The following is a 27,503-nucleotide window of genomic DNA, read 5'->3' on the forward strand; positions in this document are numbered from 1 at the left end:
TGCAGGGCAGGCAGGGTTGAGAGCTGAAGTTCAGGTGCCAAGAGAACGATAAAGAACCTGGACATGAGGAGCAGACCTGCATCCCTGCATCTCCTCACCTCAACCTCGCCTCCTATGACTACTGAGAAGCAGGGAAGGACCGCAGAGGATGGCCATGCCATGCAACAATTGCAGAGCAAATAAAGGTTTTATTTATACTCTGTATTTCAGGAAGTTGAGAAAATAGGAAAATTAGCCATAGAATTATAGTTCCTTTGAGGAAAGACTGAATGAATATGTACTTTCCTTTTAGAAAAAGTTAGGGAAAATCAGATTCATTCTCTCATATATATATGAGATATATATATATATATTCACTCTCTCATATATATGTATATATGTATATATATAGTATATGTATTAGAACATTATATAATACTTTAATTTTGTTATATAATACTTTAATATATTATACTGAGTAATGATGCAAAAACTACCATATATATATTTAAGGTATTTATAATGTTATATATATATTTAAGGTATTTATAATGTTATATGTATATAACATTGTATGTATATATTAGGTAGTTTCTGCATCACTACTCAGTGCACTCCTTGAAAGCAAGGGCTTTATCTTTTAATGCAATAAGCTTTTAACTGGGCACGGTGGTACATGCTATAATCCCAGTACTTGGGAGGTTGAGACAGAAGAATCTCAAGTTCGAGGCCAACCTCTGCAACTTAGTGAGACCCTGTTTCAACAACAACAACAATAATTATATTATATATATGTGCGTATATATATAATATATGTGTATATATAATAAGCTTTCTTCAAATGCATTAATATAAAAATTAATCTACACAGATTTTATCACCTACACTTTCTATTTCATAAGAGGGCTTATATTTAAATCCTAGCAGATAATATAATGTAAAATTTTCTATTCATTAAATAATATTTCATAGAATCTTTATGTTTCTTTAGGCCAGACATCTGCTAAGAATTTGGGTTATTAAGACATAAGAAATTTAAGCAGCATTTAAAAATATAGGAACTGACAATAAATTTGGGGATGTTTTGTTGTTTGTTTCAACTTAAAGTGGCTAGAGGCTGGGCATCCTGCCACGCACCTATAATCTTAGTACTTGGGAAGCTAAGGCAAGAGGATCACATGTTCCAGGACAGTCTTAGAAACATAGCGCAGCCCTCAACAAGTTAGAAAGACCTTGTTTCAAAGTAAAAATTAAAAGGGTTGAGGATGTGGCTCAGAGGTAGAACGCTCCTGAGTTCCATTTTTAGTACCAAATAAATAAATAAATAAATAGGCTAGGAATATTAACAACATTGTTATTTTCTTTGTCTTCTTTCTTCCTTCCTTTCCTTTTCTTTTCTTTTTCTTTTTCTTTTCTTTTTTTTTTTGTTTTTTTGTTTTTTGTTTTGTTGTGTGTGGTACGGAGGATTAAACCCAGGAGCATTCTACTTCTTTTTTTTTGGAGGGGGGTACTGGAGTTCCTGGAAGCCCTTCTACCTCCGGGCTATACTCCCAGACCTATTTTTTTAAACTTTTTTTATTTGGAAACAGGGTCTCTTAAGCCAGCGCACGTGGCTGGCTTCGAACCTGCGTGATCCTCCTGTCTCTGTCTGCCAAGCGAGGGGATTACAAGCGTGCACCACCATGCCCGGCGGGGCATTCTACTTGTGAGCTAAACCCCTGCCCTATTTTTTATTCTCTATTTTGAAACCGGGTCTCACTGAGTTGCAAAGGGACTTTGCAACCTTGATCCTCCAGTCTCAGCCTCCCTGATGCTGGGATTACAAGCATACACCACCTCGCCCAGCTTCTCTTCCCTATTTTTTATTCTTTATTTTGAAACAGCGTCTCAGTAAGTTGTGGAGGACCTCACTAAGTAGTTGAGGCTGGCCGCAAATCCCCATCCCAAGTACTGGAATTACAAGCATGTGCCACAACACCCAGTTAACAACATTGTTATTTTCAATTAATTTCATTAACCTATAAAAGACACTTGCAGGTAATGTTATTAAGTTTCAAAGCCAATACTTTATAATAAATTTCTTTTAAAAGGTCATAGTAAGGTGGTATTTCTTGTTCTGTTTATGTTAATAAAAGATATAACCTAAACCGGTAGTGGTGGCGGCATGCTTGTAATCCCAGTACTTGGGAGGCTGAGGCAGGGGAATCACGCATGTTTGAAGCCAGTCTCAGCTACTTAGTGAGGCTCTCAGCAACTTAGTGAGACCCTATTTCAAAATAAAATATAAGATAGGTTGGAGGTGTAGCCCAGAGGCAGAGGCCTTTGGGTTCCATCCCCAAGACCACACACACAAAAAAATATATAATCTATAATTTCTACTAATACTAATAGAAGATATAACCTATCAATATTGCATTTGGAATTCCTACATAAGTCTCCGAATATCTACCCACCTATACGACAGTAGTCAAATCCTTTTAAATTATACTTATTTTTAAGTGATACACAAGACAAAAATTGTACATATTAGTGAAGGTATCATGTGATGTTCCAATAAATGTAATACTTTTTTTTTTCAGTACTGGGGAATAAACCCAGGGGCCTGCTACCTCCGAGCTACATACACCCCCAGCCCTATTTTTTAGTCTTTATTTTAAAACAGGGACTCAATGAGTTCAAAAGGCTTCACTAAGTGACTGAGGCTGGTTGCAAACCAGGATCCTCCTGTCTCAGCCTCCCAAATAATGGGATTACAAGCCCGCACCACTATGTCCAGCCACACTGTGCAATGTTTAAATCAGGTTAAACATATATTTCTCCTCAAATATTTAATATTAATTTATGGTGAAAACTTTTGCAATCCTTTCTTCTAGCTTATTGAAATGTTTGGTTCATTATTGTTATTATTTATTTATTTATTTGCGGGTCTGGGGATGGAACCAGGGCCATTCGGCCTCCGAGCTACACCCCTGTCCTATTTTTTATTCTTTATTTTGAAACAGGGTCTCACTGAGTTGCGGAGGGCCTCACTAAGTAGCTGAGGCTGTCTGCAAACCACGATCCTCCCGTCTCAGCCTCCAGAATGCTGGGATTACCAGAGTGCACCACCACGCCCGGCTTCTAGATTATTAAAATGTTTGGTTCATTCTTGTTATTTATTTTTGCGGGTCTGGGGATGGAACCCAGGGGCATTCGGCCTCCGAGCTACAAACCCTGTCCTATTTTTTATTCTTTATTTTGAAACAGGGTCTCAGTGAGTTGCAAAGAGCCTAAGTAGCTGAGGCTGTCCGCCAACCGCGATCCTCCTGTCTCAGCCTCCCAAATGCTGGGATTACAAGCGTGTGCCACAACGCCCGGCTCGTTGTTATTTATAGTAACTCTACTGTGCATTCTCACAACAGAGCTCTTGCTTCTATCTGACTTTACTTAGAACCCCGCTGATCAATTCCCTAAAATCTTTGAATTGGCTTCAGGAGAAAAAAATTACCACTCTATTTGCAAAGTGCGATCTCTACCACAAGAGGGCGCTGTGCTCGCAGTTTCTTCAAAAATGACCAAAATCTTGCAGAAGCCTTCTCCGTCCTGTTCATCCTAAAAAATTCCAGCTGTTGCAAAAGGGACCTTTACATGAGTCGGCTGTATTTAGACAGCGATGAAACAAAACAAAACAAAAAGCCACCATGAGCTCAGTAGTTCTAAAGGCAAGAAAAATATGACAACCCGAGTCAAATCTTAAAGTCACGTTTTATTCGTGCCACACGATGGCGCTTTGTTCTTCTTTGTCGCTGTATCGCAAGCACAGCCAGAGGTCAGATTGCTGTTTTAGAACTTCAGGTTGTCAGGGAAGACTGCCATTTTTTGAAAATAGAATATTTCTTATAAATAGACATTTAAATAAGAAACCTTATTAACTGTTAATGTAGCTTTCTTTTCTCATATTCTTACAAAAATTTGCTACAGAAATTAGCTTTCCATTTAGGGTTAGGGTTACAGTTAGATTTGCATGCAAAAGTAACGAGAACGAAAGTTTTCCTGTTACATGATCAAATTTTATAACAATGAAATGGGGAGCTATTTTAACTGTGTACGCAGGGATTTTCACCATAGAAGCTCCACTCAATGTAGATATTGCTGGTGTGTGTGTGTGTGTGTGTGTGTGTGTGTGTGTGTGTGTTTCAGCCCTATTTTTTATTCTTTATTTTTGGGTCTCATTAAGTTACAGAGGGCCTCACTAAGTAGCTGAGGCTGGCTGTGAACCTGCCATTCTCCGGTCTCAGCCTCCCAAGTACTGGGACGACAGGTGTGCTCCACCACACCCGACTTATTGCTGATTTTTATAGTCAGGAGTTTCCACTCCTCGATTAAAACTCTCTAAACAGAAGTGACAGACGTATGTCAAACAATCCGTCAATAACAAAGGAAATAAAATGGACCTATGAATAATACTCGAGTAATCTAAAATAAGGGGCTGCTGATGGGTGTAGAGTTGCAAATGACACTTCACTGTTTACAGTGTAAGATCAGACAACAACAGTTCATCTCTCCTCTTCAAGACTTTGTGATAGTGTATCAAATTTTTTACTTCTGCAGGTGTAATAAACCCCATGGTTGGTGATATATTTATTTAAACAGAATATTGTTTATAAAGACATACAATCAGGGAGCAAAGGTTTTTATTTGGTCGTGGGATTGACAGTCCAGCGTTGATAGTTCTTCATGTCCTCGTGGGTTTCCATGTGTTGTCATTTTTCTTCTGTTTGCCAGATTTATATTAACATTACTTGTGGTGCAGATCTTCTTGCAGTACATTCTTGTAGCTCTTGTATTTTGAAGAAGTCCTTATTTTACATTCTTTTAGAAAAGTATTTTTGTCAGATAGCAAATTCCAAGCTGTAGCTTTTTTTTTTTCCCTTTTAGGGCTTTAAAGGTGCTACTCTTATCTAGGTACAGGGATGGATATCTGTTATCCCAGTACTTGGGGGGCTGAGACAGGAGGATGGCTGGTTCAAGGTTAGCCTCAGTAACTTAGCAAGCCCTTGTTTCAAAGTAAAAAATAAAATAGGAGCCGGGCGTGGAGGCACACGCTTGTAATCCCAGCATTTGGGAGGCTGAGACCTGGAGGATCGCGGTTCGCGGACAGCCTCAGCTACTTAGTGAGGCCCTCTGCAACTCAGTGAGACCCGGTTTCAAAATAAAGAATAATAAACAGGGCAGGGGGTGTAGCTCGGAGGTCAAATGCCCCTAGGTTCCATCCCTAGACCCGCAAAAAAAAAAAAAAAAAAAGAAAGAACAAAAAATTTGGAAGGGGGTTTTGCGCGGAGGTCAACGCCTCTGGGTTCCTTCTATCTCCAAACCTGCAAAAATAATAAAAAAAAAATAATAAAAATAAAATAGGGCTGATGGTGTAGCTCAAAAGTAGAATATCCCTGGGTTCACTCTCCAGTACCAAAAAAAATTTTTTTACATGATTTCTGATAAATTTACATTGTCATCTTTTACTTGTTTATAGTCACCTGAGCTCAACTCTTTGTTCACAAAAGAATCGTTTTCTGTAACAGATTTTCATTTATCATTGGCTTTAAGTATTTGTTTACATATGTTCTGAAGTAAATTTTATGATTCTTTCTTGTACTTGGGGTTTATGCCTATAAAAATAAGGCAGAAAAGGAGGGAAAGAAAATAAAAGGCAGATAATACAAACTGAAAACAAAAGTATGATAGATTTGAACCCAGCATATCAATAATCATATTAAATGTAAATGATCTAAATACCTCAACTGATAGATTGAAATGATCAAATTTGAGTTTTAAAAAGCAAGACCTAAATACATGCTTCCCTGACTATGTAGAAATTAGTAAGAAATAAGAGTAGAAAAATATATACCACTAACCAATATCAACCTGAAAGCTGGTTTGCTATGTGTAGGTGTCGAGGTGGCTGATTCTAACTGATGGAACAGAGGAAAGGAAAGTCTTATCACATACCAGAAAATGTTCCAGATTATGTTTTTTAACTCCTGAATTTAAACATCTTCCTCACAGCCGGGCGTGGTGGCGCACGCTTGTAATCCCAGCCCTTGGGGGGCTGAGACAGGAGGATCTCATGGGTTTGAAGCCGGCCTCAGCTACTTAGTGAGGCTCTCAGCAACTTAGTGAGACCCTGTTTCCAAATAAAATATAAAAAAGGTCTGGGAGTATAGCGCGGAGGTAGAAAAGCCCCTGGGTTCCATCCCCAGTACCACCAAAAAAATAATAAATAATAAAAAATAAACATCTTCCTCACACTCTGTACTCTTCCACTGAGTACAGATTAAAATTCTAATATACTATTGATCTGTAGGGTTTTTCTAACAAATCCATAGTATGTTATTATGATTTTTATTGTACTTAAACTTTTCACTAATGCCTCTTTTAGAAAAAAACAGTAAGTTGAAAATTAATAAATAGGACTCTTCATTCCACCTCTCCCAATGATCACATCATATATAATCACTGTCCCTTATCAAAAGCAGTGAAGTAGCACTGATATAATATGATTAACTAAACTACAGACAATATCTGTATCTCATAAGAATTTGGTGTACTATTGGGAAGGAGATATAGTTGTGTGTGTGTGTGTGTGTGTGTGTGTGTGTGTGTGTATGTGTGTGTAATGAATATCATCTGTCACAGTCAAGATATAGAAGAATCCCACTAACATAAAGAACCTTCCCCATTCTACTTGATAGTCAGATCTTGGCTCAGCCCTAGCTCCTGGAAACCACTAATATGTCTGCGTTTATATTTGTGTCACTGGGATAATGTTAGATGAATTGAATCTTACATTATGTAACCTTTCAAGACTGAACTTGTGTGCATCAATGGCTGGTTCATTCTTCTTGCGGAGTACTATTTCATTAGTTATACATACTCGAGTTTGTTTGTGCATTGAAGGACAAAGGAATTTTTGTCAGTTCTTAGCTATTGTTTAAAAAGCTGCTATGAGTTTACATGTAGGGGTTTTTTTTTTGTTGTTTTTTTTGCGGGTCTGGGGATGGGACCCAGAGGCATTTGACCTCCGAGCTACACCTCCTGCCATATTTTTTTTATTCTTTATTTTGAAACAGGGTCTCACTGAGTTGTAGAGGGCCTCACTAAGTAGCCGAGGCTGTCCACAAACCGCAATCCTCCTGTCTCAGTCTCCCAAATGCTGGGATTACAAGTGTGCGCCACCATGCCCGGCTTACATGTAGGTTTTTAAGTGAGCATAAAGTTTCTTTTCTCTAGTATATACACTCAGGAATGTGACAGCTGAGTTGTATGGTTAGTGGATGCTTAAGTTTAGAAGACACTGCAAAACTGTTCTCAAAGTAGTCACTCTTTCTTCTTTCTTTTCTTTTTTTTTCATACTAGGGATTAAAACCAGGGGCATTCTACCTCTGAGTTACTCTCCCACCTCCAGCCCTTCTTAAAAATTTTTATTTTGAAATAGGGTCTCGCTAAGTTTCTGAGCCTGGCCTTGAACCTGGAATCCTCCTGTCTCAGCCTCCCAAGTACCACAATTACGGGCATGTGCCACTGTACCGGCTTGTTTCACTACTTTATATTTTCACCAGCAATATGCTAGAAATGTCTGTGTTATTGCTTCACATTATAATCAGAACGTTCTCAGTATTTTAATCATTCTGCTATATTTACAAAAATATTTGTGTGACTACTGTTCATTATGTTTTTCTCCAAATAGGCGGAAGTTCAGGAAACCTACCTTATTTATAGCCTAGAAAAATTTGGTTCTCAATAAGTGTGTGCTATCTACCTCAGAGGCTGCAAGAAAGAGCCAGTAAAGAGAGGAAACCTGGAGCCCAGAAGAGAGGGAGGAATAAGACCAAGAAGGGAGAGAGAGTTGGGAAGCTGTGAGGCCACAGAGCTTGCTGAACCCCAGCTACAGCTCTGTCAGCCGCACAGACTGCACCCTTCCAGGAGGAGTCTATTTCTGTAGCTGCTTGGGTACCTGCCCCACAGTGGCACTCGCTTCCTTTAAAATTAAGTGAGAACCTTAACGACGTATTGCCCCTTCTATTCTCAGAGAAAGTCACGCGTACCACCAGAGGATGGCTGGGCGCTCTCCCCTGCATCTCCTTTCCTGGTCCTTGATGAACCATGTCCATCTGTAGTTACAGAAGACTGCAGGAAAATGTTTCTGTGGTGCGCGGGGATCAAGGGTATTTGAAACTTTTCATTGGACTTTCCGTCAGGTTAAGCCACAGGCTTTTATTTTACATTGGAATAAATATTATGCTACTTTTGAGGGTAGAAGGAGAGAGGGCATCAAGTAAGAATTGTCTTTAAAAGTACTGGGGTGTGGTCTATGCACATCTACAGCGCTGACTGAGGAAATAGCAGAGAAGATAGTTCCAAACTCTCTTTAGTGCTGTTACCTTTTGCGGGCGCTCTTATCCGACCTTTCACCTAAACACAACTGGTTTGTCTCCTCTAACCCTCCTACGCTCACCACATTCTTTTGTATTTCCTTTTTTCCCAGAGAGGCAATGTGACCCCGGCGCGGTGGCACCTGCCTGAAACCCCAGCACTTGGGAGACTGAGGCAGGAGGATCACAGGTTCACCTCAGCAACTTCACGACAGCCTCAGCAACTTGGAGAAACCATTGGCAATCTAATGAGAAGCTTTTTCAAAACAAAAACATAAAAAAGGGCTGGGTGCAGGGGTATCTCAGAGGTGGAATGCCTCTGGGTTCAATCCCTAGTACCACCCCCCCAAAAAAAAGCCCCAAAGATTTAATATGTCACATTTTCCATTACCAAATGATAACATTTCTTTTTTTAGAATTTTGAGAATAAACCACCCAGACAGACAGTATTCTGTTGATCAGCCTTCCTATAGACTTCCAAGTTCAGGAAGCTGAATCACATGAATGATCAACTTTTTTTTTTGGTTTGTTTTGCAGTACTGGGGATGGAACCCAGGGGCATTGTACCTCTGATCTACACCCCCTGCCCTATTTACTTAGTCTATTTTTTTTTTTTTGGTGGTACTGGGGTTCCTGGAAGCCCTTCTACCTCCGGAGTACACTCCCAGACCTATTTTATATTTTATTTTTGGAAACAGGGTCTCTGAAGCCAGCGGGGCTGGCTTTGAACCAGCGCAATCCTCCTGTCTCCGCCTCCCAAGCACGGGGATTACAAGCGTGCACCATCACCCACAACAGTCTTTTTATTTTTGAAGCAGGGCCTCAGTAAGTTACTGAGGCTATTCATGAACTTTCATCTACCAGTCTCCACTTCCTGAATCCTGGGATTGCAAGTGTGTGCCAACACGCCCTGCCTATGAATGATCAACTTCAACAAAGCTAACCCCGCCTCCAAGCCATGGCCTCTGGCTGGTCTTAGAGTTCTGCTTATTGAGTTTTTCTACCAACAATAAGATAGTTCATAAAAGAACTTTATATGAAAAAGCTTGATTTATCTAGCCTGACATTACATGCTCTATATCACACTGGTACAAAACACTATAAATTTAGATTTTGAAGAGTTTTAAAAAGTGTATGTATACCAAGTCTATTTATCCCATTGGACTGCTGACAATCTATCTTAGAAAAATAAAAAGCATCACTGGATATAATGTAAAAGTATACATTTGAAAATATCATTAATATTTATAATGAAATTATATGAAATTCACTGTGTTCAATGTTATAGAAATTATGAAGAGAAATTATGAATGCTTTTTTATTTAAGTTGCTTATGGACATGGGTTTTTAATAAACACTTTGAAAGGATTTTTAAATTTTAAATACTTTATTATATTTCATCATTGCAGTCATGTGCCACTTCATGACCTGGATATGAGGATTTTGTCCCTGTGCAAACATCATAGCTATAAGCTAAGATGCTTCAGCATTGCTAGGTGATATAATCCTGTGGGCCCACATGACCCCTGGGGACAGCCAGAGTGGACCAGTTGCTATGCAGTGCGTAACTGTCCTTGGGCCCAATTAAATCACGCTTGTGCTTACAGTAATGAAAGAAGGCACAAGTTTCACGTCAAGTCTTAACATCAGAGTACATGCCAGAAAGTACTGTTCCTCAGACTAAGGATCAAGCAATAGTTCCAATTAAACGTGTTTCCCTGTAGACATGCAGAGGTAGCTACAGCGCAGAACCAGATGAGCCGCTCCTGCGGGCCCTCGCTTACCTGCCGTTATACTTGAGCAGAATGCTCCAAAGTGCAGTTTATAAATTAGATGGAGCCAAGCGGGTCCCCGTCACATAAAACATCATTAGCGAAGATACAGGAATATCTTACTTAAAGAAAAAAGTCTTTTCAACTATCGAATTTTAATAAATTCTTCTCTAGATAATATAGAAAATAGGATAGTTCTGAAAGCACCATTGACACTGAAAGCAAATACAATACCTAACTGAACTTACTATATTAAATTGTATATATTAAATAGTATATATATTAATTTGTCATACTGACAAATGAAAATATACACTGTAGGTAAAAAAAAAACTATATCCTACTGCTATCAGAATTAATGCTACATTAGCTAAGCAGAGGACTCAAAAACAAGGTTCTTTTTTAAAACCACACTTATATCTTTACTTCAGTAGATTTTAGCTTTAGCTTTCATGTTCAATCTGTTTCAACTATGTTACCTAATGTATATGATGTACATTCATAAACATATCAATGTCAATTATTAAGCCAAACATGAGCAGAGGGAGGGGGAGGGAATGGGATGGGAATTGGGGAAGGGCTACATGAGTGATGTGTGCATGTATGCCTCTGCCGTCTTATACTCCATTAAGATGTATGACTACAATGCACCAATAAAAAATGTGAATGACTAATAAAAAGTTAAAATCATGTAAAAACTGCATATGGACTTCCTCCAGAGTTCACATCTCCAGCCACATGACATTTAAGAAAGGGACAGGCTGTAGAACATTTTGGTTGACATAAAATGAGAGATTTGCTCAGTTCTCCAAGTGCACAGCCCACCAAGGGCTCTTTTTTTTTTTTTTTTTTTTTTTTTTTTTTGGTGGTACTGGGTTCCTGGAAGCCCTTCTACCTCCAGGCTACACTCCCAGAACTATTTTTTATATTTTTACTTGGAAACAGGGTCTCTTAAACCAGCAAGGCTGGGTTTGAACCTGAGCAAATCCTCCTGTCTCCGCCTCCCAAGCGTGGGGATTACAAGCGTGCACCACCAAGCCCGGCCACCAAGGGCTCTTGAGTGAGCAATGGCATTATCACCGTTGCCTCCAAGCCCATGGATGTGTAATTTGTTGACTGTGGAAGTTTAAAGAACACCCTTCCCACCTCTTCATAAGAGGACTGGCTGGTCTGTGGAAAGCAGTTCCTTTCTGGCAACCCCAGCACACCCTCTGAGTTGGTGTTTGCGATCTTTGGTCCCCACCAGGATTAGCAAGAGACTGTCAGTAAGCTCATGGACAGCTACTCACAGGGAGTGAGTGAATCAGAGAGCTCTCCCAGAAACAATTGGTCCTCTTTCCCTTGTTTACCAAGTGTATTCTTGCAACTGCTCACAGTAGGTCCTCAAGTGTCAGTAAAAAAGCATATATATACATATATATTAGTTCAGGGAGCTAAATCACATGATCAACTTTTTTGTGTGTGTGGTACTGGAGATGGAATCCAGGGGCATTCTGCCTCCACGCTATACCCCCAGCCCTATTTTTTTTATTCTTTATTTTGAAACAGGGTCTCACTGAGTTGCAGAGGTCCTCACTACATAGCTGGGGCTGGCTGCGAACTGCGATCCTCTTGTCCAGCCTCCTGAATGCTGGGATTACAAGTGTGGGCCACCACACCCGACTAAGAAGCATATATTTTTAAAATAGAGAAATAGTGTACAAAATAATAAAGGGATTAGGAAACAAATGATTAAGATGGTTAGGTCAGAACTAATTTTAGGAATTAAAATTTAAAAACGAGATATAAGGAAACAGAAAGTTACAGATAAAAATAATCTAGAAGTATTACATGTAAGCAAACAGGGGACAACAATTTGGAAATTTTAAAAAAAGGCTGAATTTTTTTTTAAAAAGATGAATCATCTCGGTATAAGGTTTAGAGACGTAAGGTTGATCTTAGAGCTACACCTTCATAAAGAACATTTAACCTTAAGTTAATTTGAATTTAGAATGAACAAAAGTAAAGGCGGCGGGGAAGAAGGTAAGTAGAGTTAGAACCACACCCTCGTTCTCAGAGGAGCCCAGGTCAGCGCCTGTGTGATATACATCAGCCACCCGGGCGCCCTCTGGTGGCCACAGGGGAGAAACGCACGGCTTGTTTAATACAAACATCCTCTCCAACTCCTTTTATTTCCCAGGTCTCTCCTTATTTTTAGTTGATAGACGATCATTTTATTCAGTAGGATTATTTGGAAAAGTCGGTTTTTCTAGAAATATTCTAATAATATAGAGAAAAGTCTTAGTTAAAGTGAGATAAAGAGGGATTAATCAAAATAAAGCAAAAACTTAAAGCTATCCACATAAAACACTATCAAAGACAAAAGGAATAATGGTTCAATTTGACTCTAGAATTTTATTAATTCCAGTGAGAACAGAATATATCCAAGAGGAAAAAAAGGAGCAAAATATAATATCTTTTCTTTCCAGAAACAGGGACCTAAAAGGTATGCAGCCAGTCATTAAAATTTTTTTTAATTGTCAAATTCATTTGACCTAAGATTAGTTATGATTATCCACTGGGCAATTTCAATCCAGTTTATATAAATGTAGCTTGTAAAGCAATTAGAACTTAGGTCTTTCAATACAACACGTTCTATATTTAACTCTCCTGAATATAAAACAACCAATTGAATATAAGTATTCATTTTGAAAAGAAGTTTTAGACATTAAATTGTAAATATTATATAATCACTCTGCATATTCCAAAGCATCATATAAATATAAAATGCTGTTTTGGTTGAAAATATTGAATGGGTTATTGGGAAAATTGGTCTAATTTGTATTCTGCCTTTATAGATTACTGTCCCTAATATCTACATTTTTTCACATTAAATTATACTTGGGGGTATAACTCAGATTGAACTTGGGTTCAATCCTCAGTGCCACCAAAAAATAAAAAAAAGACAAGAAATATCTCCCTCTCCCTCCCCCATTTCAGAGTCAAATGAGAGACCATCATACACAGAGATTTCATTCTCTCTCAAGCTTCGGGCATCCATGTTTGATAACTTAGAGAAGCAGGTGATGTGTCTTAATCCAACGCAGCAAAATCTGTATGAGAGATGAGAGAGTAGCCAAAAGAAGCCTGGGATACTCAAGAAGGTGGGGTCAATAAAAGAGCAGACAACTCAATGTAATGCATATAATTTCGAAGAGTTAATTCCTCAAAATCCTTTATAGTCATGAGATTTCCTAGCTGAATAGGAATGCTAACTTTCTTCTTAATAACACAGTGGGAAAATAGGCCTTTTAGCTCTCGGTCCTCACAAATGCAAGTTCCCCAAAGCTCTTTTACCTTCTTAGTTGGGGTGTTCACCTTCCTTTCTAAGAACAAGGAAAGCAGACTTCTGTTACTTAATTTCCCATGGAAATTCTCTGACTTTGACGTCTCTGATTTAGAAATTTGAAAGTAAAACTAAACACGAAATTTTAAACAGGGAGTATCTTGAATAATCATATTTCACACACAAATATCTGGATGAAAAATACAAATGGTAGACAATGTATGCAACAAAAATGAAGTAAACTATAAAATTCAGCTCATAAAGATTTTTAACATTTACTCATAGAGGACAAATTTTAAGAATCAAGAAGAAAACACTCCAAAAGATGGTTATTTATTTAAAAGACAGCGTAGTTTATGTTGAAGACATCATTTGTGGGAAAGAGAAGACTTAAAGGCAGAATAGTAGAAGGCAACATTCTTAATTGACTTTACTTACAACATCATTGAGTTCTTAACTGATTTCACTGACATCAATACGGAATCACATTCCTCTTGCAAGGAGTGCATATGGTACTACATAAAAAAATTAACTTCTTTTAGTTTATTAATAAGGTCCAAACAGATTTAGCTTAAGAAATGAGGGTAGGACATAAAACAAGATTTGGCTGAACTATACAAAAAGAACCAAAAGAGTGACAAGATTTTACAAATGGTGGCAATTTTATATTGAAAGTTAGTTTATTAACTAATATAAAAAATAAATCTGCAATAGCAACCGTGACTCAAATTGAGCCAGTATGCAGCCTGTGCGAAGCCCCCACACAGTGGGTGAGGAGCCCCATGGACCCCACACCCTCCTGGGTGGGCTCGCACTGTCTGCTTAGACCAGGAATCCCAAAAAGGACCCCTCGCAGCATGAGGTTCGCAGCCAGCTACATTTTCTGCTCAGCCTCTAATCAGCTGCTACCATTTAATATTTCTATAGCTTCTTTCTTTTTAAATGACAGAGTTCAAGAAAAAAAGTTAACTGACCAGGACTGAGCAGAGAAAGAATAAAAGTACTCTGAGATGGGTAAAGGGTGGTTTGGGGTGTCAATAGACTCAGATAAGCAAGGAGACTAGAGTGGGTATCATCAAACAGTATCAAATTAAGGGGCTAAGGGTAATTCACAAAAAAGACCAGTACTGGGTTATGTTAAAAACAGAGGGACTGCTAATATACTTAGAGGTTTACACCCAAAGAACGAAAAAACAAAAAGAAAACTGGAATGGAGCATAGTTTCTTTTATATTGTTTAGATGAAATAATTTTTTTAAAAAAAGAAATATTCATGTCAAGTTGAAGGTTGAACAGTAAGTATTTAAATAAAATGGAACATGGGAAGAATTTAAAAATCTTTTCTTTCCATTTGATTGTTCTTTTTTTTTAATGATTATGAAGTCAGGCCAGTTTTATTTTATTGGCCACCTGTACAGAACATTCAGTACTTGTGAGTAATAGCAGAAAACCTCATTGACATCTTTCAAATAGGTTGGGGAAAGGGAGGGAGAGGAAGAAGGGAGTCTATGAAAATAAAGTCTCCATGATTTTCACGACCATCTCTTCATGCCCAAGATGGAAACAATCTTTAACCTGTGCTTTGAATGACAGGTCCAGGTCATAGGATGCGTCCCGGTCGCTTCGTCACCAAGGCTGTGATCACAAGCACTTGGTGTTCAGCATGCTGCCAAGCAGCAGACAGCCCAGGAGCAACGTGGGAGAGAAACTGGTTTTCAGAGAAGAAGAAGAAGAAGACCTTCCACACACCAAAGGTTCTGCTTTATACGGCCGTTCTATGTCTGGCGGTAAGGCTGTCATTCCTTGAATCTGAAAAGCACAGGGCAGAAAATGCAAAAGAGCATGTGATTTAAGATCAGCACGGTGGCCAACCTTGCTGGCCACCTACCTCTGTGCAGGAGACACAGGGGACAGGTAATGGGTGCTCGTGGAGTCCAACCTCAGCAGTCAGTCAAGTCTCCTAAACTTAGGGTTTAGGAGAGAGGTTGAGAGGCCCTTCTCTGGGAAAGAGTGAACTACCAAGCCGGCTCTGATGGCTTTTTTTTTTTTTTTTTTTGGTACTAAAGATTGAACCCAGGGGCCTTCTACTCTGAGTTATACCCCTAGTCCTTTTTTTTTTTTTTTTTAAATAGGGTCTCACAGGGTTGTTGAGAGCCTCCACTAAAATTGCTGAGGCTGGCTGTGAACCTGCGATCAATCAATAAAGCCTCCTGTCCCGGCCTCCCAAGTACTGGAATTACAAGCGTGTGCCACCACACCAGCCTCCTTCCCGGGCCGTTCGAAGTTCTCATCCCAATCGGTTCCCACCTCTTTACAACCTAGTTTTAGGATGAATTTCCCTCTACAAAGGGAAGGTTTGGAAATCAAGAGCTTTGGGTCACCTCGGATTGAGTAAGTGAATTATCAGACCTATCAAAGGACAACTGAGCCTTTGGATATATGGACGTACGTCCGATGACTGGATTTTCCTCTTGGGGTTTTGGGTAAAATGGGCTATTGAGGTTTTCAGCGGCAAAAAGAAGGCAGGGCTTACCGACCACTCGGCGTTGTCAGGCTTGGAGCACCTCACGTTCACTGGCAGGCTGAGGACCAGTTTATTGAAGGACAGGCCTTCCCTTTTAGTCCACTTAAACTTATTCATTGCGTCCATGAAAGAAAGGTTTTTATACTGCTTGGGGCTTTTGATGATAAAAGGCCAGGTCCTGAAATTATAGTTAAAAAAACACCACTATATTCAAAATGAAAACATATTTATTTTACTTCTTAACCTTCTAAAAATAGACTTCATACTTGTCTTTTATGCACATAGATAACCCTACATAAACATTGGTGAACTTATTAGTGGTTACCAGAATAAATCTATACCAAATAAGAAGTTTTTAAAGAATTATATTTCTTGTTCTAGAAGCAGATAGGTATTACTTTTAGACAGTTTTTTTTTTTCTTTTGAGATACAGGGGATAGGACCCAGGGGCATTCTACCTCTGAGCTACACCCCCAGCCCTATTTTTTATTCTTTATTTTGAAACAGGGTCTCACTGAGTTGCAAAGGGCTTCACTCAGTAGCTGAGGCTGACTGCAAACCACGATCCTCCTGTCTCAGCCTCCCAAATGCTGGGATTACAAGTGTGCGCCACCACGCCCAGCTTTAGACAAATAGTTTTGCCAGAGAAAACATCCCAAGAGTCTCACAATTCTTGCTAACAATATAACCAGTAAGAGTGTGATATAATGCATATAAAATTCAAATCCACACGGAGATAAGCCTGAACCCTGCAGGTTGTCCCGTTGGGCCACCCCAGAAGATGAGAATTTGAAAAGTCTGAGGAGTATATTATGCTAAGTGAAATCAGCCAGTCGCAGAAAGTATAGAGATGTATATTTTCTCTCCTCTGTGGAAACTAGAGAAAATAGTAAACAAAAGGGAACATCAGACAAGGGAGGAAAAAGACCAGTGGAATAGAGGATGGGGTTTGAAAAGGGAGGTGGGAGGCGGAGGAAGGAGATTTGATGAAGGAAACAGTTCAAACAATGCTGTGTCCATTTATGAAGGTGTCACGAGTGATCCCACTAGTCAGCAGGGAAGCGGGGAGCGGGCTGGGGTCTGGGGGACCAAGCGCTCTGTGGATGAATGTAGATCCATACCACTTGGAACCTCATTACAGCATATAATTACAGTGTTCCAATGTAAGCTCATTGTGTGTGTGTGTGTGTGTGTGTGTGTGTGTGTGTGTGTGTGTTACTGGGGATAAAACTCAGGGACACTCTACCTTCGAGCTAAACCCCCAGCCCTATATTTATTCTTTATTTTGAAACAGGGTCCATAATATACCTCATGGTTTAAAACTCAAAGTATTTTTTATATCCATAACTACTCTACCAACAACAAGAGTCCTAGTAGTTAACTCTCTCTCATTCATAGCAAGTTATTACTTTATCATACTTAAAGTCCTTCTCAACCTAACATATCCTCCACCTAATCTGACTCCTTTACCCATCACCCCAGCTCCTCCCACATCACCCACTTTCAACACTGGAAAGGCTCTGCTGACTGGCCGATACTCCTAAACTCCTAATATTAAGATTTGACTAAACACATTACTCACGAACGATGGGTAGAAATCAGAAAAACAGGACAGAGAACACTATAAATATGAGAACCAGGAGTTATGAAGAGACAGCAGAAATCACGAATACTGACCTACTAGAAATGCAAGAAGGGGAGTTCAGAATCTTGTTGTTCAATATGATGAAAGGTTTTAAAACAAGTATAGAGGAGGTTAAAGGTGAAATAGAAACACTAAAAAAGAATCAGAAAGAGGTCTGGAATGAAATGAAAGAGGCAATAAGTGAAATGAAGACAGCAATAGAAAGAAACTCTGGAAGATTAGATGAAATGGAAAACAGAATATCAATATTAGAAGACAGTACATCCCAAACCGAAAACACAGTCAGCGATATACAGAAATCTTTACAGCAACAAAACCTAAACATCCAGCAATTATGGGATAATATGAAGCGCCCTAATTTACGGATAATAGGCATTGAGGAAGGGATAGAGGTACAGACCAAGGGCATATGTAATATCTTCAAGGAAATAATCTCAGAGAATTTTCCAAATATGGAAAGAGACTTGAATCTTCAAGTACAGGAGGCATACAGAACTCCACTGAGACAGGACCAAAGAAAAACCACTCCACGCCACATAATAACCAAATTGACCAGCATAGAGGCCAAGGAAGGAATCTTAAAAGCAGTGAGAACAAAAGGACAGGTGACATATAGAGGCAAAACAATAAGAATCACCCCAGACTATACAACCCAGGTCAGGAATGCTAGGAGAGACTGGTATGACGTGATTCAGACCCTGGAAGAACATAACTTCCAGCCCAAATTAATCTACCCAGCAAAACTACTATTCAAGATCAATGGGGAAGTCAAAGTCTTTCAGGATAAACAGAATCTCAAAAAATTCATGAATTCAAAGCCAACACTAGAGAAAATTCTTAAAGAAATAAATCATAAGGAAGAAAAAAGAAGCAGACTCCAGAATCAGAGAAGCGAGGAAGTTAATAAGTGGGCCATTTAAGTAAAGAAGAAAGATCACAACACCCAAGAGTAGACAGAACACAAAATGGCAGAAAACAAAAAGCATATTTCAATAATATCACTTAATGTCAAAGGACTTAACTCACCAATCAAAAGACATAGACTGGCAATGTGGATTAGGAAACATAATCCAAACATATGCTGTCTGCAAGAAACTCACCTCACAGCCAAAGACATTCACAGGTTGAAGGTGAAAGGATGGAAAAAGATATACCATGCCACCAGTGACCGAAAAAGAGCAGGGGTAGCAACCCTGATATCCAACAAAACAGACTTTAAAATAAAACACATCAAAAGAGACAAATCAGGGCACTTCCTTTTATTAAAAGGAACAATACACCAAGAAGATATAATGATAGTAAATATTTATGCCCCAAATGTGGGTGCAACCACATTCGTAAAACAAACCCTTCTGGACATAAGATCCCAAGTAGACCCAAATACAATAATTCTGGGAGACTTTAATACGCCTCTCACACCACTGGATCGATCTTCGAGGCAAAAGATGAGTAAAGATGCTCTAGAACTAAAGGAAACCATAAACCAAATGGACCTAATAGACGTTTTCAGAGTATTTCAACCAGGAACTACAGAATACACTTTCTTCTCAGCAGCCCATGGAACCTTCTCCAAAATAGATCACATCCTGGGACACAAAGAAAATACCAGCAAATTCAAAAAATGTAATATAATCCCATGCATCTTTTCAGACCACAATGGAATAAAAGTAGAAATCAACAACAGGAAACTCGAAAGAAAGTATTCAAATTCATGGAGAATGAATGATACACTACTAAATGACGAATGGGTAAGAGCAGAAATTAGGGAAGAAATAAAGAAATTTATGGAAACAAACGAAAACAGAGACACAACCCACCAAAACCTATGGGACACCATGAAGGCAGTACTAAGAGGAAAGTTTATCGCATTGAGTGCCCACATAAAAAGGATGGAGAACCACCAAGTAAAGAACCTAATGAAACAACTCAAGGATCTAGAAATTCTGCAACAATCCATTCCCAAAGCCAGCAGAAGACGAGAAATCATCAAAATTAGAGCAGAAATAAATGAAATAGAGAACAAAAAAACAATTCAAAGAATCAATAAAACAAAAAGTTGGTTCTTTGAAAAGATTAATAGAATTGATAAACCCCTGGCCAACCTAACCAAAAGAAAAAGAGAATCAACTCAAATTACCAAAATTAGAAATGAAAAAGGAGATATCACCACTGATAGTGAAGAAATTCAAAACATTATCAGAAACTACTTTAAAAATTTATACTCCAATAGATTTGAAAACCTGGATGAAATTGACAGATTTCTAAACACAGTTAACCTTCCTACACTCAACCAAGAGGACATAGCAAGCCTAAACCAACCAATAACAACCAAAGAAATAGAAACGGCAATAAAAATTCTTCCACCAAAGAAAAGCCCAGGCCCAGATGGGTTCCCAGCTGAATTCTACAAAACCTTCAGTGAACAACTAATACCAATACTTCATAACACGTTCCGGGAAATTGAAAGAGATGGAACTCTTCCAAATTCCTTCTATGAGGCCAGTATCACATTAATCCCCAAACCAAATAAAGATACCTCAAGAAAGGAAAACTACAGACCAATATCCTTAATGAACATAGATGCAAAAATTCTAAACAAAATACTAGCTATACGCATTCAAAACTATATCAAGAGAATAATTCATCACGACCAAGTCGGTTTCATCCCAGAAAAACAAGGCTGGTTCAACATACGCAAATCAATACATGTTATTCACCACATAAATAGAACCAAGAACAAAAACCACATCATCATAGCAATAGATGCTGAAAAAGCATTCGACAAAATCCAACACCCATTTATGTTAAAAACACTGCAAAAAATTGGGATAGAAGGAAAGTACTTCAACATCATCAAGGCAATATACTGCAAACCCAAAGCCAACATTATATTGAATGGGGAAAAACTGCAAGAATTTCCGCTACAGTCAGGAACAAGACAAGGATGCCCACTTTCACCTCTCCTTTTCAATATAGTCCTTGAGACTCTTGCTGCAGCAATCAGACAAGAGAAGGAAATCAAAGGAATCCACATAGGAAGAGAGGAAGTGAAATTATCCTTATTCGCAGATGACATGATCCTTTACCTGGAAGACCCAAAGAACTCAACCAAAAGACTTCTGGAGCTGATCGACAAATTCGGCAAAATCGCAGGTTACAAAATCAACCTAAAGAAATCAGTGGCCTTTCTTTATGCCAACAACGAATCCACAATGAAGGAAACAAAAACAACAATTCCATTCACTATAACCTCAAAACCAATAAAATACCTAGGAATAAACCTAACCCAAGATGTAAAAGACCTCTACAACAAAAACTATAAAACATTAAAAAAAGAAATAGAAGAAGACCTTGGAAGATGGAAAGATCTCCCGTGCTCATGGATAGGCAGAATAAATATCATCAAAATGGCCATTCTGCCAAAACTGATCTATAGGTTCAATGCAATTCCCATTAAAATACCAGTGACATTCTTCAGAGACCTAGAAAAATCAATCATGAACTTCATATGGAGAAAGAAAAGACCTAGAATAGCCAAAGCAATTCTCAATAACAAGAAACACGCAGGAGGCATTACAATCCCAGACTTCAAACTATACTATAGAGCAATAGTAGTAAAAACAGCATGGTACTGGCACAAAAACAGATATACTGACCAGTGGATTAGAATAGAAGATACAGAAACAAACCCACACATCTTTAGTCAATTAATCTTTGACAAAGGGGCCAAACACATACGCTGGAGAAAAGACAGCCTTTTCAACAAGTGGTGCTGGGAGAACTGGCTAGCCATTTGTAAAAAGATGAAGCTAAACCCCTATATCTCACCTAACACAGGAATCAACTCAAGATGGATCAAAGACTTAGAAATTAGACCTGAGACGGTGAAGTTAGTAGAGGAGAACATAGGTTCAACACTACAACATATTGGCACAGGCAGTAACTTTCTCAACAAAACCTCCAAAGCTCAGGAAATTAAAGCAAGAATAAACAAGTGGGATAACATTAAACTAAAAAGTTTCTTCTCATCAAAGGAAACTATCAATAACCTAAAGAGGAAGCCTACAGAATGGGAAAGGATCTTTACCAGCCACCATTCTGATAGGGGGCTAATATCCAGAGTATACAAAGAGCTCAAAAGGCTCTACACCAACAAAACAAACAACCCAATCAAGAAATGGGCAAATGAACTAAATAGACACTTCACAAAAGAAGAGATACAAAGGGCTAATAGATACATGAAAAGATGTTCTTCATCACTGGCCATCAGGGAGATGCAAATCAAAACTACACTGAGATTCCATCTAACCCCAGTGAGAGTAGCAAGCATAAAGAAATCAAACAACAACAAATGCTGGCGAGGATGTGGGGAAAGAGGAACTCTTTTACACTGTTGGTGGGAGTGCAAACTAGTTCAGCCACTATGGAGATCTGTGTGGAGATTCCTAAGAAAGGTGGGAATAGATCCACCATATGATCCAGCTATACCACTCCTGGGTATCTTTCCAAAAGGGTTGAATTCAGAGAAATACAGCAACATATGCATACCTATGTTCATAGCAGCACAATTTGTAATAGCCAAAATATGGATCCAACCCAGATCACCATCAACAGATGAATGGATAGCAAAACTGTGGGAAATACACACAATGGAATTCTATTCAGCCATAAAGAAGAACAAAATTTTATCATTTGCAAGAAGATGGAAAGCCCTGGAAAGCATCATGTTAAGTGAGATCAGCCAAGCACAGAAGGAGAAGATACACATGTTTCCTCTAATATGCCCAAACTAGAAAACACAAAGGATACCAGTAGGACCCCAGATATTAGAGGGGAAATACTAGCTAAGTTTTAATGGAAAGATAGGAGAGGAGAAAGGCCGATCTTGATTAAGGAGCATCTTCACCTGAACATGTGTAAAATTATGAATAAGACATGGTTAACCTGGCCAACCATTGGTGGGGGGGGGGGAGAAAATGGGGGCGGGGGGAGAGGGCACCAAATATAGTGTAAATGTATACTATTTATGTTCAATAAAAAATTGTTAAAAAAATAAAATAAAATATAAAAAAAAAAAAAAAAAGAAACAGGGTCTCACTGAGTTGCAAAGGGCCTCACTAAGTACCTGAGGCTGTCTGTGAACCCAGATCCTCCTGTCTCAGCCTCCCAAATGCTGGGATTACAAGCGTGTACTACCACACCCACCCTACAAGCTCCTTTTTAAGAAATTACTGAGAAAAAATACTCTATACCCAACACATTTTGCATCCTGTCACCACTCTAAAAAAGCATGTTAAATGTCCCAGAAAGGAAGAAGAAATCACAGAAAAATGATACACGTTTGTAAGATATCAGAAGATATATATATATATATATATATATATATATATATATATATATATATATATATTTGGGGGGGTCTGGACATGGAACTCGGAGGCATTTGACCTCCGAGCTACACCCCAATTTTTTATTGGGGTGTACACCAATTTTTTATTCCTTATTTTGAAACAGGGTCTCACTCAGTTGCAGAGGGCCTCACTAAGTAGCTGAGTCTGTTTATGAACCGTGATCCTCAAGTCTCAGCCCCTCAAATGCTGGGATTACAAGCGTGCGCCACCATGCCTGGTTCCAGATGATATTTTTCATTACATTTCATACCATTGTTTACTGAAGAAATGAAAAAAATTGTTGGCACATCAAAAAATTGTGCAATAACTAATCCATGGACACTGCAGGAGATTATTATGAGTGGCCAGTAGGAATTTGGCTTCGCGACACTCCAAGAAGACTTTCCAGTGACAGGCAGTAATTACCAAATGATTAGTCTTCCATGGAAAAATCTGTATCGTAAAATCTGATCATCTCAATCTCTTCATTTACCCCTGTTATCACTTTCTCTCTTATATGCATAACCTATAATGAACGTTATGTAAATAAATTAAACAATGATTATTAACTTCTTGGAGTTAGGAAGAGAAACTTGGAATGTTAAAATTAAATTTTACTTCTTTCCTACTATATAAGTATTAACATGAGAAAAAGAATAGGAAATACATGAAGATTTTTTTATACTCTTCAGTCCCAATTTTCTTTTTTAAAAAGTCAATATAGCTGGGCATGGTGGCGCACACTAACAACCACAGTACTTGGGAGGCTGAGGCAGGAGGATCGAAGGTCTATGTTTGTGGCCAGCCTCCACAACTCAGGAGACTTTCGGCAACCTAGCAAGACCGTGTTTCAAAATAAAATCTAAAACGGGCTGTGGGTGTAGATCAAAGGCCAAATGCCCCTGGGTTCAATCTCTAGTAAAAAAAAAAAAAGTCCCAAATCCAATGTTGAATTTTAAATGCATTGTTGTTTTACACAGAAATCTAAAAGTTAAGTACCATAAGTTAAGACCAGTCAGCATCACACTACATTAAACATATCCAGCAATGACTCAAAATCTAAAGAAGGTCCTAATTAAATTACAAAACTTAGGAGAAGCCTATTAAATTTGCATACAATATCATTTAAAATCCACTAAAAGCTACAGCTAAGTTTTGTCAAATATGAAATTATTTAAAATCAAATATTAAAATAAAAAAAAAACTTTGGGAAGGTATGGTGGCTAAACAGTGGTGCTTGCCTGTAATTTCAGCTACTAGGGAAAAAGAATCTCAAATTTGAAGCCAGCCTAGACAATGTAGCAAGACATTGTCTCAAAATAAAATGTTTTTAAAAGGGAGGAGGGGGACTTCTGGGAAGATGGCGACCGAGAAAAGCGAGGCTTAAGAGCCCCGCTAACAACAAATCTCCATTACCACAAAATCAGTGCCTTTCATAGCCAGAAAACACCATCACCAGTGAAACAAAAAATCACCAGGCTCCAGAGAGAAAGCGGACTGAGAACAGAGCCACAGAGGGGATACACCAGCCTCACGCCCAAGGACGCGGCAGACGCGGCAGCAGCGCCATACTGCCAGCGGCACCGGCGAATTCACGGGACGGCTACAGCAAGCCGAGGTGAGCCACTGCGGAACAGCCAGGTGGGATTTCTCCACGCAGAGAGCATCTAAAGCTCCCAGTGGCCGAGCTCAGCACACGCTGCAGGGATTCAGAGTGGAAATCAAAACCAAGAAGAAAAACGCCAGCCCCACAGCCGAGGGCGCAGCAGCAGCGCCATATTGCCACCGGCGGCAGCAGCACCGAATTCAGCAAGGCCAGTACAGCTACATCTGCGTACTCGAGAACAGTGAGTCAAATTGCGGGCCACAGAGGAGAAATCCCAGTACTGTACTCCCTGGGACTTGACCCAGTGGGGGAGTGGCGGTGGCAGAGATATCACACCATAGGAGAACGTGCAACCTGGCACCCCCCGCAGTCTAAAGTAGCCTCTATCGACTCTCTGGGTCAGAGACTCTGTGATAAAACCCAGTAAAGGAGTAGTGGGGTCTGAGATACTACTGACTCGAGATCCAGAACACCTTAAGTGAAGTCATAGTGACCCAAGGGAAGAACCCAGAGAAGGCACAAACATCCAAAATCATGGGAAAGAGGAATAACACTGGAGCAATAAGTGCCCACAACCCCACAACATCAGAACCCGTTAAAACAGAAAATCAGAGATTTCTAGAAGATCAAATCAGGAAAATAACTGTAGAAATAATAGAGGTGCTTCAAAAAGAACTCAGAGAGAGCCAAAAAGAGATAAAGGATGCAATTAATGAAGTAAAGGCCTCAATTCAAAGCACAAACAACCTATTAGAACACATGGAGAACAGAATCTCGCTCTTAGAAGATGAGCAATCCAAAAATGAACGCATAGTTTCTAATCTAGGAAAAAATATCCGACAGCAGGAATCTGATATTGAAGAAATATGGGCCCATTTTAAGAGAGCTAACCTAAGAATAATTGGAATAGAGGAGGGAAAAGAAAGTGAAACCAAAGGGATCAACAATCTCTTCAAGGAAGTAATAGCAGAAAATTTTCCAGACATAGAGCAAGAGATTGATACACAGGTCCAGGAAACTTATAGAACTCCCTTTAGACAGGATCGGAGAAGAGGATCCCCACGCCACATTATGGTCAAAATGATCGATGTGGAAGCCAAGCAGAGAATCTTAAAGGCAACAAAAACAAAGGGCCAAGTGACATTCAGAGGAAAACCAATTAGAATCACTCCAGACTTCCCAAACCAAGTTATGAGAGCCAGAAGGGCTTGAAGTAACATATTCCAAACTCTGAAAGAAAACAACTTCCAGCCAAAAATTTCCTACCCAGCAAAACTTTCTATCAAATTAGATGGAGAAATAAGAAGCTTCCATGACAAACAGAAACTGAAGGAATTTATGTCTTCAAAACCAGCACTAGAGAAAATACTCAAAGAGATTAACTACAAAGAAGAAATAGGTAACACACACCAGAACCAGAGAAACAAGATTTTCCATCCAACAGACAACTAAGATTGGTTATCTGTGGAGATTCATTATTTATGTTAGTCTTTTACCTATCTCTAAAGGGTATTGTTTGCCTTTATTGTTGTTAATTTTTAGGAATTCTAGTTGGAATATTAATATACCTTCAGATATAGCAATTGGAAATATTTTATCCCATTCTATTAGTAACTGTTAACTCTGTTTACATTGTCTTTGGATATACAATATTTTTTTTATTTTTTAGGGAGTTTGTATACTCTTCTGTTGCCTGTGCCATTGAAATCATAACCAAGAAATCATTGCCAATTTCAATGTTGTGAGGTTTAATGACCCATATTTTCTCCTAAAAGTTTATAGTCTTAAGATTTATATTTAGGTCTATTATCTATTTTGAGTTAATATTTGTATATGGGATTAGGTAAGGGTCCAATTTTATTCTTTTCCATGTAATTATTATTTTTAACAATATTTAGTTAAAAGATTATTATTTCCACCACCAAATGTTCGTGGAAACCTTGTCAAAAATAACTTGACAATATAGGGAAGAATTTAGCTCTAGGCTTTTATTTAACTCCAATGGTTTATATATCTGCCTTTAGAATAGTACTACACTGTTTCAATTATTGTAGCTTTATATGGTTTGAAATCAGAAAATATATATCTTCTAGCTTTGTTCTTTTTCAAGATCGTTTTGGGTACCTAGAGTCCATATTCCATATTAGGATAGATTTTTTTCTGAAAAATAAATATATAAATATATGATAGTTTCACCTAAAAAATAGAAAAAAAATTCTTTGGTAAGAAAGAAAGCAAAAAGAAATATTGAAATGTTATCTTTAAGTCATCAAAAGCTTGGTATCAGACAAATGAAACTGTTATGTGAGATTATCATTTTTAATTTTAGATAAATTGCCATAATACTAGATGTCAACTACTAAGCCAAGCATGGGAGGGAGGGATAGGGAGAGAATGGGGTGGGGATTGGGTGGGGGCTGACTGGGAAAAGGGTGCATGTATGTCTACAAAAGTATGTATCCTACTATGATGTATGAATACAGTGCACCAATAAAAAAAATGCAAAAAAATGCAAAAAAAATAATAATAATAGCATTAAAAAAAAGGGAGGAGGGTAAGAGCAAGGCATGGTGGCATATGCCTGTAATCCCAGTAATTGGGAGGCTGAGACTGGAGAATTGCAGGTTTGAGGACAGCCTCAGCAATTTAGTGAGGAACTTCGAAATTTAGCGAGACCTTATTTCAAAATAGAAAATAAAATAAATCTGGGAGTGTAGCTCAGATGTAGAATGACCCTGGGTTCAATCTCCACTGAAACAGATAGACACAACAGCGTGGGCGCACACACACACACACACACACACACACACACACACACACAACTTAAAAAATAAAAGGGGGTAGGGAAGTAGCTG

General features: G+C 38.7%; 1 protein-coding gene across 1 annotated transcript in view; it reads right to left on the minus strand.

Annotated features, from left to right (window-relative positions):
- Positions 1–27,503, minus strand: part of MOXD1 (monooxygenase DBH like 1) — a gene marked incomplete at both ends in the record, with an annotated part of 294,534 nt that overhangs the window by 188,942 nt on the left and 78,089 nt on the right. Inside the window, 2 exons of the mRNA XM_080700123.1 lie at positions 15,233–15,292; positions 16,017–16,185. Of these exons, the coding sequence (XP_080556249.1) occupies positions 15,233–15,292; positions 16,017–16,185 (229 nt within the window). The remainder of the gene's footprint in view (positions 1–15,232; positions 15,293–16,016; positions 16,186–27,503) is intronic.

The sequence above is a fragment of the Muscardinus avellanarius genome (assembly GCF_963383645.1).
Source record: "Muscardinus avellanarius genome assembly, chromosome: 8".
Taxonomy (NCBI): Eukaryota; Metazoa; Chordata; class Mammalia; order Rodentia; family Gliridae; genus Muscardinus; species Muscardinus avellanarius.